The sequence below is a fragment of the Phaseolus vulgaris genome, chromosome 9 (genome assembly GCF_000499845.2).
Source record: "Phaseolus vulgaris cultivar G19833 chromosome 9, P. vulgaris v2.0, whole genome shotgun sequence".
Classification (NCBI taxonomy): Eukaryota; Viridiplantae; Streptophyta; class Magnoliopsida; order Fabales; family Fabaceae; genus Phaseolus; species Phaseolus vulgaris.
In genome coordinates, this window is record NC_023751.2 from 2,304,855 (window position 1) to 2,321,674 (window position 16,820).

A 16,820-nucleotide genomic window follows, 5' to 3' on the forward strand; every position below is an offset into this window, starting at 1 on the left:
TTATTTTTAATTTCTGTGTTTGATGTACAAAATGGATATTCACAATTTTGACCTCAGGAATGATACACAGTTGTTTCAAATAATTTGATTCACGCTTGCTGCCTTCATTTCAAACGGATTGTATTTCACAATGTTATCACCAAAACATAACGAAGCTCGAGAATTGTACTCACCAACCGATCAAGAAAACGTGATTCAAATACCAATTCGATGAAAGTTCAAGAAATGTTACGCGAACTTCTGGAAATGTTACTATAATGTTGAAATCAAACTCTGATTACCATGATTTACAAATGATTAGGAAGAATGACCCTTTCTTTACTGAACAATTGAGAAAAGTAATATTATGGAGAAAAAAAGATTAGAAAATGAAAAAATTAATCTCAATCAAAGAATGATCACACTTTCACTCCTCACTACAAAACTAATAATCGCATAGCTTGTTGGAATGTAAGTGTCACCATATATTCAAAAACTCATTGGTGGAATCTAAACATGAATACGAAGGCTCACAATGACAGAAATTGACAAAATAAATAATATATAAGTAAGATAATTCGTTTATATTATTTTTCAATGAAATTCTAACTTGTAAAATATTTAATGTATTAATTCAAAAGTTTGATGTCAATGTTATCATTAGTAATTGCAATATACTAAGTGCACACAACAGTAAGTGTTAGAGAAATACTTATTTGATATGATAGAGTATGGTAAAAAATTAACAATGTTAATAAAAATGAAAAGGGATTTTTAAATAGAGTTACTCAAAAGTAAGATCGTTTGTCCTATTTCCTCGAAACCTACAGTTAAATTGACTTGTCGCAATCCCACTTGAAAAAATGGTATCAAGTCATGAGTTGTTCTGACATGATTGTTCTATTCTTCTTATAATACAATTCATATTTATGTCTTAAAGCATAATTTTACTCGAATTGAACTACTATCATGAAATTAAGATAGAAAGCCCTAAAAATTAAGCGTCCAAATAAGTATATAGTTTAAAGTAATGCCAAATAGTTTATCCAATCATTTGCATAAAGTTCATAATTTCTTGACTAAATCAACAATAACAGTTATTGCCATTCACAGTTTGTGACCCCATTTTTTTATGTTAATGGCGCAAAACAAATAAAAAAAGAGTTTAAGAGGAAGCGATTAGAAGTTCAAAATTTGGTGTTGAGGTATTGGAAATGACAACACCAGAAGGCCTGGATGAACAACGTTAACTTTTTTCCAATTTAGTGGGGCGTGACAAGGTAAAGCTTTTGGATGTTTGAACTTTAAATTGGTCCTTCTTCACTTTCATTTAACACCTAAACCTAGCTACGAGTAACACAACAGGTGTACATATAACTATATATATCAACGTGTAGAGCAATCTGTAATCTCAAGGATATAACGTTGCGTTCAATGCCGGAGGAAACAGCTATCACGGAACTCCCTTGTTTTAGGAATCACAGTTTTTAATGGCGTCAACTCACAGAGTTTGTTTGCTTCAGATAGGACCCATTCAAACGGAAACTCCCATTAACTCGTTTTAATTAATGCTTTTTTCAATATCCACTTGATTAACTTGAGTTTTGTGATGCGACATTCTTAAAAATATCACGCTGGCTGGGTTCTTTTACTGATATGGGCTATTTTTTTTTTTTTTACTAAAATGATATCTGTTTAAAAAAAATTACAAAAATAACAAATGGTGTCAACTTGACACGACTTCATATGAAGAAGTTGTGTCAAATTGGCACGACTTTGATACATCAATATGAAGTTGTGTCAATTTTGCACGACTTTATTCAAGTCATATTTTTTTTAATTTTTTTTAAATAAATATGCATTATAATTAGAATTATAAGTTATGTAATATTTAAAATTAAATTGATAAATAATTTTTCTATGAAGGAATAAATACATAGGTAAAGAAAATTAGGAAATTAATAATCAAACTTGGAATTGAATTTTATTATTAAACTGCGAACAATTGCTTCTATTATGACATTCAGTTCTATAATGTGAACATCTTTTTAGTTTAGTTGGAATTGAATCATCCACAAAAATAATTCTCTATTTATTTTTCAAATACAATAACACTTCTCAAATAAATATATTACGTTACCGTCAATCATGATCCATACATGATTATCTAATTTTTTTTATTACTTAAAACTAACACTCTTAAAAAATTATGTATCAAATTAATTTTAAATATTACATAACTCACTACTTGATATAAAAAAAAATGACGTGGACAAAGTCGTGTCAAGTTGACACGACTGACCCATTTTTGTAATTTTTTTCAAACGGACCCATTTTAATAAAAAAAAGAAAAAAAAAACCACACAGTGGTAGAAAAACCTTAGGATAGGAGTGTTTGAAATGGAAATGTTTTAATTACATTAATTACTGTCATTGTGGTGAAGCATGTTAGAAATTATGAATAAGTAAGATAAAAGGTTCGTTATAGTTGTAAAGCAGAAGTGTTGAAATATTAAAAAAAGATTAATTATTTGTTAAAACGGGGTAAGATGAGGATTAGTGATGAAAGATAAGACGTGAGAGTTGCCCTAAGCATGGTGAGTGGGGGAAGGGAGAAGGGAGAAAGGTTTACGGTTCCGTGACGGAGAGAGACGGAAAGTAAGGGTCCCCAGTGGGCACATGGGAGCGGCGTTGACGATGAAACGAGAAAGAGCATAAGACGTTTATGACAAAGCCTGCAATAGCTTTCGTTAATTTGGCAAAGAGCCCTCCCATTTGAGGCAATGCAGCTCCCCCCACCTTCCCTTTCTATTTCTCTTTCCCTCATTAACTCATTATCCTATTCCTGTTCCTATGTCACTCAGAATTCGCAGAAGCAGATAGAAAGAAACAGAAGCATAAGCATAAGGAAGCAGCAGCAGCAGCAGCTATGGCTCGTGGAAAGATCCAGATCAAGAGGATAGAGAACACCACCAACCGCCAAGTCACTTACTCCAAACGACGCAATGGCCTTTTCAAGAAGGCCAACGAGCTCACCGTTCTCTGCGATGCCAAGGTTTCTATTATTATGTTCTCCAGCACTGGCAAACTCCACGAGTACATTAGCCCCTCCACCTCGTACGTTCGCATTCTCTTCTCTTCTCTTCAATTCCATCCACAGCTCTATTCCCAAACAAACCCTACCTACCTACCTATCTATCTATCTTCTCTCATGTCCTTTTCTTTTTCAGAACAAAACACTTCTTCGATCAATACCAGATGACTCTCGGAGTTGATCTCTGGAACTCTCACTACGAGGTTCTCTTCTCTCTCCTCTCTCCCCTTTTTTCTCTTTTCCTCAGATTTACTTCTTCTGCCTTCCACCTTATTTTATTTCTTCTTCTTCGCCAGAATATGCAAGAGAACTTGAAGAAACTCAAGGAGGTGAATAAGAATCTTCGCAAGGAGATTAGGTATATATTTCACTCAATGTTTTCCTTCTGGATCGGCACATGTTTTATATATGTATATATATATATATACACATATATGTTTACTGGTGTTCTTGCTCGTGGCTTAGGCAGAGGATGGGAGATTGTCTGATCGATCTGAACATGGAAGATCTCAAGCTCCTCGAGGAAGAAATGGACAAGGCCGCCAAGGTTGTTCGTGAGCGTAAGGTGAAATTTTATATGCCCCAATTACCTATATACATTAGTTTTTGCTTTTCTCTCACAACACTTAATTAATGTATGCATGAATCTTAATTGAAAACTTGGCAGTGTAGGGTAGCTGCCTATATATAGATAGGTAGATACATATCATGGAGGTACAGATTTGAGAGTGCTAGCTATTTTAGCATCACTTTTGGCCGGGATATGTAGTTCCTTCTTCAAATATCATATTAAATCTTAACTTTTATCATGTTTTTGGTGTACCCTTATTAAAATCAAGATTAAAAAAAGCTATACCTAGTTGTTTTTTAAGTCTGATCATACCAATCTTAATGCTTTGGATTTCATCAAAATTCTTAAATCAATGGATGACGCAAATAATTTGGCAGTTCAACTTTTTTTAACTAAGGTTAGGATTTCGTATTGAACTTGAACACCGAGTTGTCCGAAAGTACCGTTTTCCTTTTCGATCAATAAGATGATTAATTAGTTCCCTGTGAAATAGAACTCTAAAATACCTCTTGGTTAAAAAAAATAATAACTAGGTCACTAGGTATTATGGGATTATTTTTTATTAAGGAAATATAACTTTATAAGGTTTAACCTTTAACCTTGAAATGAATGGCGTTTTAAACTTTTCAGCAGAACTAGCTAGTTCATTCCCATCTTTGCTTTGTGATTAGCAATAACACTATCCTTGGTGGGAATGGAGCCCTCTGCTATTTGAAGACAAGAGTAGTTTTTTTTTTTTAAATCATTTTATTAATATATTTCATACTCTTTTTATAACTTGCTCATTAATTTTTGAAATCTACCTAACAATTTCAGTTGGTACATATTTTTTAATTTAATTTAAGAGTACATAGGAAGAAAGTTTGTTTATATGTGTGTGCAGTGATGCTTAATTAGTTGTCCACTATTGAATTTGTTAGAGATATAAAAAAATTTGGGGACCCCCCTTCGTTCTTTTGGATTCATTGCCTGTGACACAGTGTTTGGATCTGAGCAAAACCACATGAGTTGTACTGATTGGAAACTGTATATTTTCAATTAAAAATATAAAAAGTTACTATGCAAAATTTGCTTGTTTTCTGGGTAGAAGTTCTTTCTATGTGATGATGCGTGTCCTTTTTTCGGTTCACATATAAATTTGGAGCAGTTTAATATTTAATCTGAACATATATATATATATATATATATATATATATATATATATGCTACTGAACTTTAATCTGATTGTTTTGTCCACGTCAACGATTAATAATAGTCTTTTCATAAATAAGGGTATAGTATGAAACAATTTTGTGAAAAAGCCATGCTGTAACAAGGAAACACAAATATACCCACTTTTAATTATTTTTAAAAAATTAAGTACAGTCTTAAAAAAATCATTTTTTCCAAGAATTAGTTTTGTAATTTTTATTTCATTAATAAAGTTCCCTTAGATCACTTGTTGTTTTGTTTTTCATGCATGAAAATGTAACTCCTTTCAACAAATCTTCTCAGGCTATAAAACCTATTTTCAATTATTATCTATTTATCCATAGAAGGACACACAAGAAATTGTTTGATAGTTTTATATACCCACTTTTCCATAACTAGATTATCTTAAATCTAAAAACTTATATACATGCCACTTTAGATGGAATGGAACATGGTGATGGTTCAAGATCCCTAATAATTTCTTCATATATATATATCCTTTCCTGCTTTCTTGATCGCTTTCTTTCTAACATTCTCCGAAAGTTATTTGCACCAAACAAGTAATATTGTTGTTTACGAAAGTTCAACCGTTGAATGTGATTAAAATACAAACACTTAAACTAATATTAGTGCCAAATTTTATTACAAAACATGTGTACAAAGAAAATATTTTTGTTGTTTACAAGGAAACATAGTGGTTGTGGTCCTGTTTGAAGATTTCGAATTTACTATATATCTTACCATGCTAACGAGTTCCTTAATGGTGACAACTCTTGACAGTATAAGGTGATAACAAATCAGATTGACACCCAGAGGAAGAAGGTAAAGTCATGAACATATCTCGTTAATACTGTTTTCTTTGGTGGTTGCTTCACTTCATCTGATTATTGACATTACTGTATTTTTTCTAGTTTAATAACGAGAAAGAAGTGCACAACAGACTCTTGCGTGACTTGGTATGTATTTTAGCATACTTTTACTGTACATTTTAATATACGTAATGCTTCCTAACTTATATACAAACACACCAAGTAAAAACAACAATCCATAGTAGTCTTATATTTCAATATCCTTCTTTGCACAATGAGAAAAAGATATTTCTTTGTTGTTTTTCTCTTATTGATCTTGATCTTCTAATGTCCAGTATTTACTGCATGTATAAACTTTGGTTTGAGCTTGGAAGTTAGTTTGTTTTCTCTTTATCAGTAGGCATGCATTTGGTGACATCTTTATTCATAACTTTTGCTTCATTTGATCATATTCCTAGAAATAAAACATGTAGGGTGATATGTTTACTCAAGCAAAAAGCTGTTTGCATGAGGTTATGATATTGAATTAGAGAAATATTCTGAAAGGAATTGTTTGATTGTGTATATGAAGGATGCAAGAGCAGAAGATCCACGTTTTGCATTGATAGACAATGGAGGAGAGTACGAGTCAGTGATCGGATTCTCAAATTTAGGTCCACGCATGTTTGCATTGAGCCTACAGCCAAGTCATCCTAGTGGTCATAGCGGACCAACCTCTGATCTCACCACTTATCCCTTACTTTTCTAGTACGCATCAGAAATACCACTTTCACTACTCAGTTTTCAATAAGTAATATCACCTTTAAGTTCTAAGTTCTGTTTAGAGTATATGCACCCCTCAACTTTACTTATATATCCACAAAACAATCTCACGTAATCTTCTGCCTCCAACTCATGCATGTGTGAATTAAATTGCAATATTTCTACTACTATTTACCCTAATCATACCTCATCAACTATATTATCTCTGTGTTACTTACTACTGTTTACCTAATCACAGAAATGTGTCCATTTATTGAGAGAATGCTCAACATCATCATTGTCATCCACTTTTCCTCTTTATAACTCCTTTTAATGATAGAATATTATATTTAACAAATATAAATAAAAATAAACAAAATTTTGAAATAAAATAATAATATTCTTAGTTATCAAATGAAAGTATAAGAAAATGACAATGTCATTAACCTATCATCTCCCATTGAATATATATACACTTTGAATATATATACACGGCAAAGAAAATAATTAAATAGAAACTAATTTTAAAGAAAAAAAATAGTTAGTTGGTATAGTGACTAAATTATAGACCATTTTAAAAACTAAAAAAGTATTGGTTTCTAAATTATTTTCTAAATTGATAAATAGTTTCTATATAGTGGTATATATATCATTATAAGAAAATTATTAAATAAAAACTAATTTTAGAGAAAAATAATAATTAGTTACTTTTTCATTAAATTAGAGATCATTTTATAAACTAAAAAAACTATTGATATCTAAAGTAGTTTCTATTATTAATAAAAAATTATAAAATAGTTTATAATTTCATATCTAACCATTAGTTACTTACTACTTTATATACTAAATTGTTGATAAAAAAAACTTTATATACTAAGTTAATCTCTACTAGTCTTTTAGAGACTAATTTAAAATCTAAAATATTAGTCTCTAAAACTTAAGTATCTTTTAGATACAAATTTAGAAACTATTTTATAAATTTTTATTAATAATAGAAATCACTTTAGATATAAATATTTTGTTAGTCTCTAAATTAGTATTAATTTAGTTAATATAGTGACTAATTATTTGTTGTCTCTAAATTTAGTTATTATTTAATGATTTTTTTGTAGTGTATATAACAATTTCACTGATATCCGAGTGAGTTTACCATATTGGTCAAATCGCTCTCAACTATGAAAATATCTTGATTTAAATATTAACAATAATGAATAAAAATATTTATTATGATTTTATAAGTTACATGACACTCATGTCTCCTCTAATTTTAAACTATAAATTAAGTTTATTAAATTTTTAATAAAAGGACCATTGCTTTTTTTCTTTTTACTCTTTACAACACACTTATCTCTTTCATATTTCTAATAAAATGACAAATTCATCTTTCATATGTTTTTAATCTTATTTTATTTTAAAAATACATATTGATTTAATTAAAAGTCTGAAAATTAAAACTTAAATATGAAAATATATTTTTATAAATAAAACTTGAGTGATTTCATCATGGAAAAATTTCATCCATCTTTCTTGAGTTTTTTGAAATGATTTCATACTTTTTCAAGTTTTAAATAGTAATTTTTATCCATTATATTATTAGAAAAAATATTTACACTTTATTTTATTTATATTTATAATTGTAGTTTTTTTATAACATATTTATCATCGTAATAAAATCATATTTAAATATAATAATAAGTAATGGATTTACTCACATATATTATAACTATTTGTTCATTTATATTCGAATAATATTTCTTAAAAATATATATTTTATATTTTATAAGACAACTTATAATTAAAATATAAATTTTTCCTATAATTTTAATATATAATGTCTAAATCATTCAATTTTTTTATATTTTTTTTAAACTTGACTTTTTTTATTTAGTCAATATGTTATTTTTATTAAAGTAAAAAAATAAAACTTTATTAAAAATTTGAGAAAGATGAACATCATTTTACTAAAAATGTAAAAATTTATTTTTAAAAATTAGATAAAATATAATTATTATTTTATTAAAATTTTGGGGGATTATGTGTAATTTGTCATAAAAAAATAGTGTTTGGTGAGTCTTTTGCTTAAATATTTTTATGATGTATTTTCTATTTTAAATTCCATGTGGTCCTTTCATTTGAAATTGAAATGAAAATATTCACTTAAAAATCAATTATTTGTGTTTGAGTTATGCCCACTATTTTAATAATATCTCTTTAACTTTGTAACACACTTGTATCCAAATAGTATTTATAAATGATGTCAGAATTAGATAATTATATTTCTTATGAGGTAAGTATTCTGAAAAACTTGAAGAGATTAGTCTCCATAATCACAAAGATGTGAAATAAGGTGACGCAAAGATGTTTCAATTGATTTAATGAATGGAGTTTGAATTTTAGATATACAAAGAATAACTTTAACATCTATACTGGTTTTATTATCTTAATAGAGCAATTGTCTCTTATAAAACATACATGTGTTTTAAAAATCGAACTAATAAAAAAAAAATGGATCTAAAATATTAGTTAAGGGTGAAGGATTATTTAAAGATGGTTGTATAATATACAAAGACATACGATTACGAGGTAGACCATATAAATATGTTACGTACTTAGTACCATTTAATTTCGTTATTTTCGGATAAAAAAAATCTTTATTTACGTAATGATGGAATTTTAAAAAAAATATATATTTAAATGATAATATTATAATAATAAATAAATTAGATATATTAGATTAAATTTGCTTTCCTAAAATATAATATATTAAATTGTAATATTAGTTATCCAATAATTTATAAATCAAAATTAAATGAATTAAGAATCATATAAATTAAAAATAAATATGATTACTATATTAAAAACACAAAATAATTTTTTTTTACAATAATTAATAATTTAAAACATTTAGGAGACAATAAAATTGATATGAACTATCAAGTATGTTTGTTTTCTATAACAATAGTTAACCGCAAGATTATATTTCTAAAATTATATACTTAATTTTTTGAAAAAATGCACTTGATAACATACTCAACCGGATATCCTTATCCAAAATAAACAATGGCAAGTTATTTTTCTTTTTTATGAAGTTTGTATGTACTCACAAATACGAGTAGCACTCAAATTTATATAATTATATAGGTATTATATATACATAACTGTTCTTATTTGATAAAATTATACTATTTTCAGAAAGGTCTCAATATTTTTTAAAAAAATATTTGTCTAAGCTAAAAATAGAATTACTTTTCTTATTTAATTTCAGTCTACTTATATCTAGTATGTTATTGAATATTCTACAAACTGATAATGTTATTTAGACATGTATTTCTAAAAACATTGAATACAAGTATAAAAAAGAATGTATTATTTCCTTCCAAAAAATAACTTGAATTTAATTTTTTTCATTTAGATTAAGAAAAATAATAAATTTGTTATTTGTTAAAACAGTTTTTCTAAAATAATATGATTATATGAATAAGTATATTATTTTTTTAATCATATAAATACATTTTTTCATGTTTAATAAAGGGCAACTTTGGTGTAATTTAAGAAAAAAAATCAATATTTTATTAATTTTTTCACATGTATTAAGAGCAATGATTAATATAAAATAATTTTAGTAAATTGATATTATGTTTCAATAAATAAAATACTTTTACCTTTTATAAATATTAACATGTAATTTACATAAAGTTAAATGAAGAAAAATTAAATATTTCATTAAAACCTAATCAATTGAATCAATTTAATTTGGGTAAGGCATTCATAACAAGAGTGAACAGTTTGAATGAAACGTATTAATATTGTAGTATTTTGTGACGATAACGGAAAGTAATTTATATTTTGTTTTCATTTTTATGAAAACCGAAAACGTAGCCCAAAAAAGACGACAAGTGAAAAAGAAATCCCGGTGAATGGTAACAAACAAACGCGGTTTCTTTTTTGCGCCTTAAAAGGCTAAAACCCTTGTATTCTACAGTCTTGAGCGTTGCACGAAAAGTGTGACACGCACATCACATAGCATAGGGGTTTTGGGTTCAGAGTGAGACACACAGTTACACACTCCCAAGACGAGGTGGAGACGAGACGGTGCTGAACGACGATGGGAGCTCTGGCTACATTAGCCCCTTGGATTCCCGAGGACGATCTTTTGCTCAAGAACGCCGTTGAGGTTTTCCCTTTCTCCTTCTATTCACTTTCAATTTCTGATTTTTTTCCCTTTCATTTCTCTTTCCATCTCTCATTATCCTGTATTGTGCTGCCTTTTTCCAGAATCATTTCCCTCTAATTTCAATTTAAACCCTCTCTTTTTGCTTATACCTTTTTGCTGCCTGTATGTATAACCAATACACTCGCAATTTCTCTGACAAATAATCATACACCTCGTATGGGAACCAAACCGTGGAATTGGCGCCTACATTATTGTTAGTTTAGGCATAAAAGTTAGTTCCGAGAGAAGAGTTGCTGACAAATAGATCTATTTGCTGTTCTGGTTTTCATTTTGGAGAATAGCCCAGGATTCGGGTTTAAGTGTTTAATTTAATTTTAGCTTTTAATTTGTAGGCTGGTGCTTCACTGGAGTCACTTGCCAAAGGTGCAGTGCTATTTTCTCGAAAATATAGTATCAGAGAGATACAAGATAGGTGGTATTCTCTCCTCTATGATCCTGTCATTTCTGCAGAAGCTTCTGCGGGCATGACAAATTTTGAGCTTTCAGCTTCGCCTCTCCCATCCAAGTTTTACAGGTTTGGACATTCCAGAGAACAGAAAGTTGTTTCAGCTAAGAGCAAGTCTGGAAGTGTTCGCAATTTGTATTATGCAAGGCGCAGAAGAATTCGCAATAGCATGTTAACTTCCATGGACTTAAGTTTTCTAGTTGATCCGGGGAATGGTAATTATGCAGCGCATGGAAGTGACCCCTTGTCTGGAAACTGCTTGACTGAAGGTGGAGCTTTAATTCTTCCTGCTGAGTATGATTTTCCTCCTGAAAATGCTATGGATGATAATGTAGCTTCTGATGGAGTTACTGCCAGTGTGTTTTTCTCTGGAGTTGACAGTGCAGTTGAAGAGAATCTGCCTGCCAGGCTAAATAATGTACTTAAGGAAGAGCCTCAATTTATTGGAGACGACGTGCCTTTGGATGAAGCTGTTGACGAATTGGATGTTCCCGGAGAATTGACTATTGATGGGTGGATTGGTGACGATAGTTTAGAGAGAATACCCTTGCCCGCATTGGATCACATCAACAATGACCCTGGAAACATGTGTCCTGATTTTGATGAAAAAAATGCATTTGATTCAACCGAGTTAGAGTGTGGAACTTCATTTAACTTAGCGTCACTTCCTGAAATACCAGTCTGGAATACAGATGAGGGCATCAAAGAACCTGATATGGCGTGTGATGGTTTTAATGATTCGATTGCGTGTGGGGAGGCTTATTTGGAAGAACTGTCCAATTCTCTCCTCAACTTCAGTAGTGAGGAAGAGCTCTTTCTGATGGATGTCGATGGAGAAGAAGGGATTGACAAATCTTACTTTGATGGTCTGAGTTCGCTCCTACTAAATTCTACAAATGATGTTAATCCAAGTGAAGTCCATAAAAAGGATGAAACAGAGTCGCAGGTCCCTAAAATGGATGAACCAGAGTCAATAATTGTCTCACAGGCACATGTTCTAAACCAGTCAGTTTCATGTCTCAAAGAGGTAGAAGACAACCCAGTGTCAACCTCTAGTAGTGTACAAGTGGTTCACAAATTAGAGTTCCATATTTCATCTCCTCCCTTGGCTGAAGGCCCCCTCTTTCATGGACTAACTAATGAAGTTCCTTCCTGTTCCCTAAACACTGAGGAACAAGAAATTCCAGATAACGAAGATGTTTTCCTACCGTTTGATGTGCCTCCTGTCATATTTCCCCCTTCATCTAAACTGATTTTTAAAGCATCCAAGAAACCAATGTCATCGTGTGTACAGGATTATGGATTTAATAAGCATAGAGCTACTGGAAGAGGTAAAACTTTGATGCATATAGAGAAGAAAATCTGTGTAGAATCTCAATCATCTTCTCAGATGATGGGATCTCCTTGCTTTCTGGGACCTGATGGTGGTTCTAAGGTAAAATGCGAGTTACCTGCTAATCATGCATCCCACATAGTATCTACCAGTTCTGTTGCTGTTTCTGGTGGCTTAGGTGGAAATGATGCTGCGAACACTACAAAGACTCTTCTGCATGCAAATAAAAAGGAAGAAGCTACCAATGCTGACTTGGCAAAGGATCAAAGCAATCATATGGCAAATCCTTTCATTAAGAAATCGGCAGCTAGTTCTAACGACTTGAGAAATCATCCCCAACTTCATGGTTCTAGCATGAAGAATGAACAAGATTTAGGTTTGCCACTTCAAGATCACCAGTTGAAATGTGCTGAAGTTGGATCCTCAGATGTTATTGAGTCAGAGTTGGTGGCAGATCCTCTAACATTAGATGAGGAAGAGCAATATATAGAGAGTGACGATGAACTTCCTTCTTATTCTGACGTAGAAGCAATGGTAAGTTGTATTGCATCAATCATTCTGTCAACACTTGGCCATTTCATTAATTCTTTGCCGAAAAAAAAAAAAAAATTCTGTCAACACTTGGCCTTTTTCAGTCTCATTCTTTGATTCACTCATTCTTCCCTCCTACAGGTACTTGATATGGACTTGGATCCTGATGATCATCTGGATTCTTCTTATAATGAGGAAGGTATCACACAGCCCTCATTTTTTTTTTCTGTACTCTGTTATTTGTTATTCTTTTTATTTGGAGAAGAGATATAGAGAACATACCTAAAGTAAAGTGATAACCTAACTCAATGGTATGGGAGCATGCATCGGTTACTCGGGTTGTTGACAGCTTCTAAGGGATTCTTTATGGTTGCCCATATTTTTACATGTCTTTACAAATTGTTAAGTAAAAAGATAAAATGAGAAGCATTTTGGGGAGGGGGTTGCGGCATTTTTCTTTGAAGATGTTACAATCCTTTAATGCTCTTTCTAAGGATTTCCAGTTTGCTGATAAAGTAATAATGGATCTGCAAGTCAGTTGCATAATATAGGGAATTTGTTGAACCTTATCAATTATGTCCATAATGTCTCCATGCATTTGTGCTTGTATATTTGCCTTGATCATCATATATATCCACTGAATATGCTTGTGGAACTTAGTATTGTTTTTTTATTACAATATTCACACTAAGATCAATGATAGCATATTAATATTTTGCTACTTTCCACTATCTACTTTCTTTCAGTATAGCCTAACTATATATCTTATTATTACAATTTAGTATCAAGATATCAACATGTGGAAAGTAAGCGAGCTATCATGAGGCTGGAACAGGGTGCCCATTCTTGTATTCAGAGAGCCATTGATGCACATGGAGCATTTGCCATTTTATATGGTCGCCACTCAAAGCATTATATTAAGAAACCTGAGGTATTTGAGCCTGTGCTTGCTTGGCCAACTTGTCATTTGAGAGATTTTTTTCATTGTTTCCTTTTCAAAAACCTCAAAGCATAAAGAGGTTGTTATCTTTTTTTTACTAAAAAATTCTCACATGCATTACACACATTTTTGGTTGTTTAGTTCAGATTGTGCTCCGGACTTCTGGCAGCAATCTGCTTGTAAATTGAGTGAGTTTTGTGATGAAAGTCAAAGAATGAAGGGAGTAGTAGTAGTAGTAGTAGTACAGACTTATCTGCAATTATAAGCATAATTGTGCTTTGAAAACAGCCGTTCACTGGGATTTTTTTCCCTTCAATATTTAAGATGGCTCAATTCATCCTGCAGGTTCTACTTGGAAGAGCGACGGAAGGTTTTCCTGTAGACATTGACTTGAGCAAAGGAGGGTATAGCAATTCAATATCTAGACGTCAGGTTAGTTATATTTACCTACTTACACTTAGGCTGCATCAACTTTTTGCTGCATTTGATACATGTTGATAAACATGCAGAATGTACGTCTCATTTCCAATTCAGAAAACAGTGTTACATCATAAAATAAGCTATACTGTACTAATAACCTCAATATACCTCTTCTAATTTTAGCTTCAAAGAAAATCAATGCCATGCTAGGAATTTAATGGATGAAGAATTGTGATTGGATATAATTTATGTTAGTTTATGAAGGATTTATGTAATGCTTTATTGTTTCCGGGTTATTAATCTGGTCATAAAGGGCAAACTGTTTCATTTCATCCACAGTCTTGCTGTAATGGTCATTTTACTTATGATGTGATGTTGACATGATGTAAATTCAAATAGTAGGGATGCAGAATTATAATTTTTTTAATGTGTAGTTTAATATATTATAAGTTCGGCGTAGTTAGGTGTTGTCTTCACTACCGAATAAGGTTGACTTTAATAGATTATGTTTTCCCGTGGCTAACTTGTAGGCAATTATCAAGATGGATAAAGAGGGGTCATTCTACATCAAAAACTTCGGCAAGAGTTCAATCCTGGTAAATAGCAAAGAAGTGCAAACTGGTCAGTCTCAAAGACTGCATACCAATTATCTAATTGAGGTATGATCATATGGCTTCTTTCATTTCCTACACTTCTCTTTTATATACTGTAATTTCTTATCCAACCTCCCGCTATTCCTTGTGCACTCGGCATTCAATTATGTTCCAAAACAAAATTATTATCTTCTACATATCATATTCAGTCCTCCCGATCCCTGTGTTATCAGTATATCCTTTTATTTCTCTTCATTCTTTTCCTTTAGCATTCAACTTGGAATCAGTAAAAGGGGTCTATCATTATCCTTATTGGTTAAGTTATGTTGTTTTCGTCTTTGTATGTTCTTGCCCATGTGTTGTCGAATCCTTTTGATTTAGTGCTGCTAGAATAATAGTCTTTTCATGCCAAGTATCCCAGATAATGCCTAACGTCCCTGTTTCTGTACTTTGCATTACAACATCTTTATTTTTGTTTAAGCAGAAAGCAAGTGTCTAGGTTTTCCCAGAATTTAATTCTGGGAGTTTAATATGCAGAACAGTTAGGTGTTGTCTTCACTACTCAATGTTTCTTCTATTTATTAGTTGGATTAAATACGTAGAATCATGGATTTCTTTGCACCTTTTACTCCAATGCCACCATATGTCTTTAATAAGGGTAGCTGGTCTTATAATTATAAGAATGACACGTTACTGGTTTCTGTCATTCGAATTCCATATCTGATCTGTTGTAGCAAGTCTATTTTGGTTCATAAAATGATTTAATTTATATATGAGCTGAACGTAGAATTTTATCTCACTATTTTTATTTTTTTTGGGGAATTGGGGTTGGCTGTGTTCAAAACTTAAACGACGTTGTTTGGATTACCTGAATTAGTAGGAAACGTGAGTTCTTCGTAGCGTTTCTTTAGTTAACTTCCGAGGAGTCTCAATGAGTGGTCTATTTTGTAGGTGAGGGGCATACCTTTGATATTTGAGATAAATCAAAATCGTGTGAAGCGGTACCTGGATCACATTTCTGACAATTCACAAACCTTTTAGTGTTGGTTGTAAATGAAGCAAGAGGGTCCACTAACAAAGAAGGTGCTTATTTTTACTGCACTTTCTGATTTTTGGTAAATGGTTAGCAGTGACCCAATTGTTGTATGTCATTGCATTTATTGGTGAACTCGTGCTTCCCCTGGAATGGATTTCTTTTGCCCGCAAAAGTAGATCATTCAACCCGAAAGTTCTGTTATATTACATGGTAAATTTATCCAACCCTGAAAGTCAAAATTGAATCTCATCACCGCCCTGCATTCATTTTGTAAGGTAAAGAGGACGCATGCTCTTTATTTTGGACCCCCCATTCATAGGATATATTAATCTTTGAAGCACCAATTCTATTCATTTATTTATTACGGTTTACCCTTTACCTTTTTTTACTTCACTGGCCTGTGAAGTACAAACAGCGATCGGTTATTTCAAAAAATAGCATTTTAATTTGAGGATGGACAAGTAATAAAATTATCATTCCATTTGCCGTTTATTTATTATTCATATCTATATTTATATATCTATACTTGTATATAGGAGATTTTCTTCTGTACTTGTTTTCAATTTTTTCCTATTTTATCCTTATATCTATTTAATTTTATTACTGTATTATGAATATTATGTCATTTCCTATTTTTTCTAAAACATATTAAAATAGTTATTAGAATCAGTTTGAAGGTAGAATAGTTTTTTTTTTAATTTCATTTTTTGAAATATATCTCATTTTTTCAATTTTTACAGTCTGCATTCCAATTTGAATTTATGATATTTTATTAGTGTGTTTTCTTTCTTTGTTCTTTCTCACTTTATCTTTTTTTTTCTCAAATCTCTTGAAACTCAATCAATAACATGGCTTTCATGCTTCCTGAGAGTCTCTTCCTAAAAACATAAATATATATTTCAT

At 31.1% G+C, this 16,820-nt stretch overlaps 2 protein-coding genes across 3 annotated transcripts; both read left to right on the top strand.

Moving 5' to 3' along the window:
* Nucleotides 1-2,736: 2,736 nt before the first annotated feature.
* Nucleotides 2,737-6,586, top strand: LOC137822810 (agamous-like MADS-box protein AP3). Its single transcript, XM_068627813.1, has 7 exons — nucleotides 2,737-3,096; nucleotides 3,210-3,276; nucleotides 3,370-3,431; nucleotides 3,539-3,638; nucleotides 5,616-5,657; nucleotides 5,747-5,791; nucleotides 6,216-6,586. The coding sequence occupies exons 1-7, from the start codon at nucleotides 2,909-2,911 to the stop codon at nucleotides 6,390-6,392; spliced, it is 681 nt and encodes a 226-aa protein (XP_068483914.1). The 5' UTR covers nucleotides 2,737-2,908; the 3' UTR covers nucleotides 6,393-6,586.
* A 3,647-nt stretch (nucleotides 6,587-10,233) lies between these two features.
* LOC137821208 (uncharacterized) lies at nucleotides 10,234-16,409 on the top strand. Of its 2 annotated transcripts, XM_068625686.1 has the most exons (8): nucleotides 10,319-10,559; nucleotides 10,952-12,931; nucleotides 13,070-13,127; nucleotides 13,711-13,859; nucleotides 14,214-14,300; nucleotides 14,819-14,947; nucleotides 15,833-15,964; nucleotides 16,094-16,409. In XM_068625686.1, exons 1-7 carry the CDS (start codon nucleotides 10,491-10,493, stop codon nucleotides 15,920-15,922), a joined length of 2,562 nt encoding a protein of 853 aa, XP_068481787.1. In that variant the 5' UTR covers nucleotides 10,319-10,490; the 3' UTR covers nucleotides 15,923-15,964; nucleotides 16,094-16,409. The 2 variants fall into 2 exon arrangements, with proteins under 2 accessions (XP_068481788.1, XP_068481787.1); XM_068625687.1 differs by having other exon boundaries at nucleotides 10,234-10,559; nucleotides 10,938-12,931; nucleotides 15,833-16,141.
* The last annotated feature ends 411 nt before the right edge of the window (nucleotides 16,410-16,820 follow it).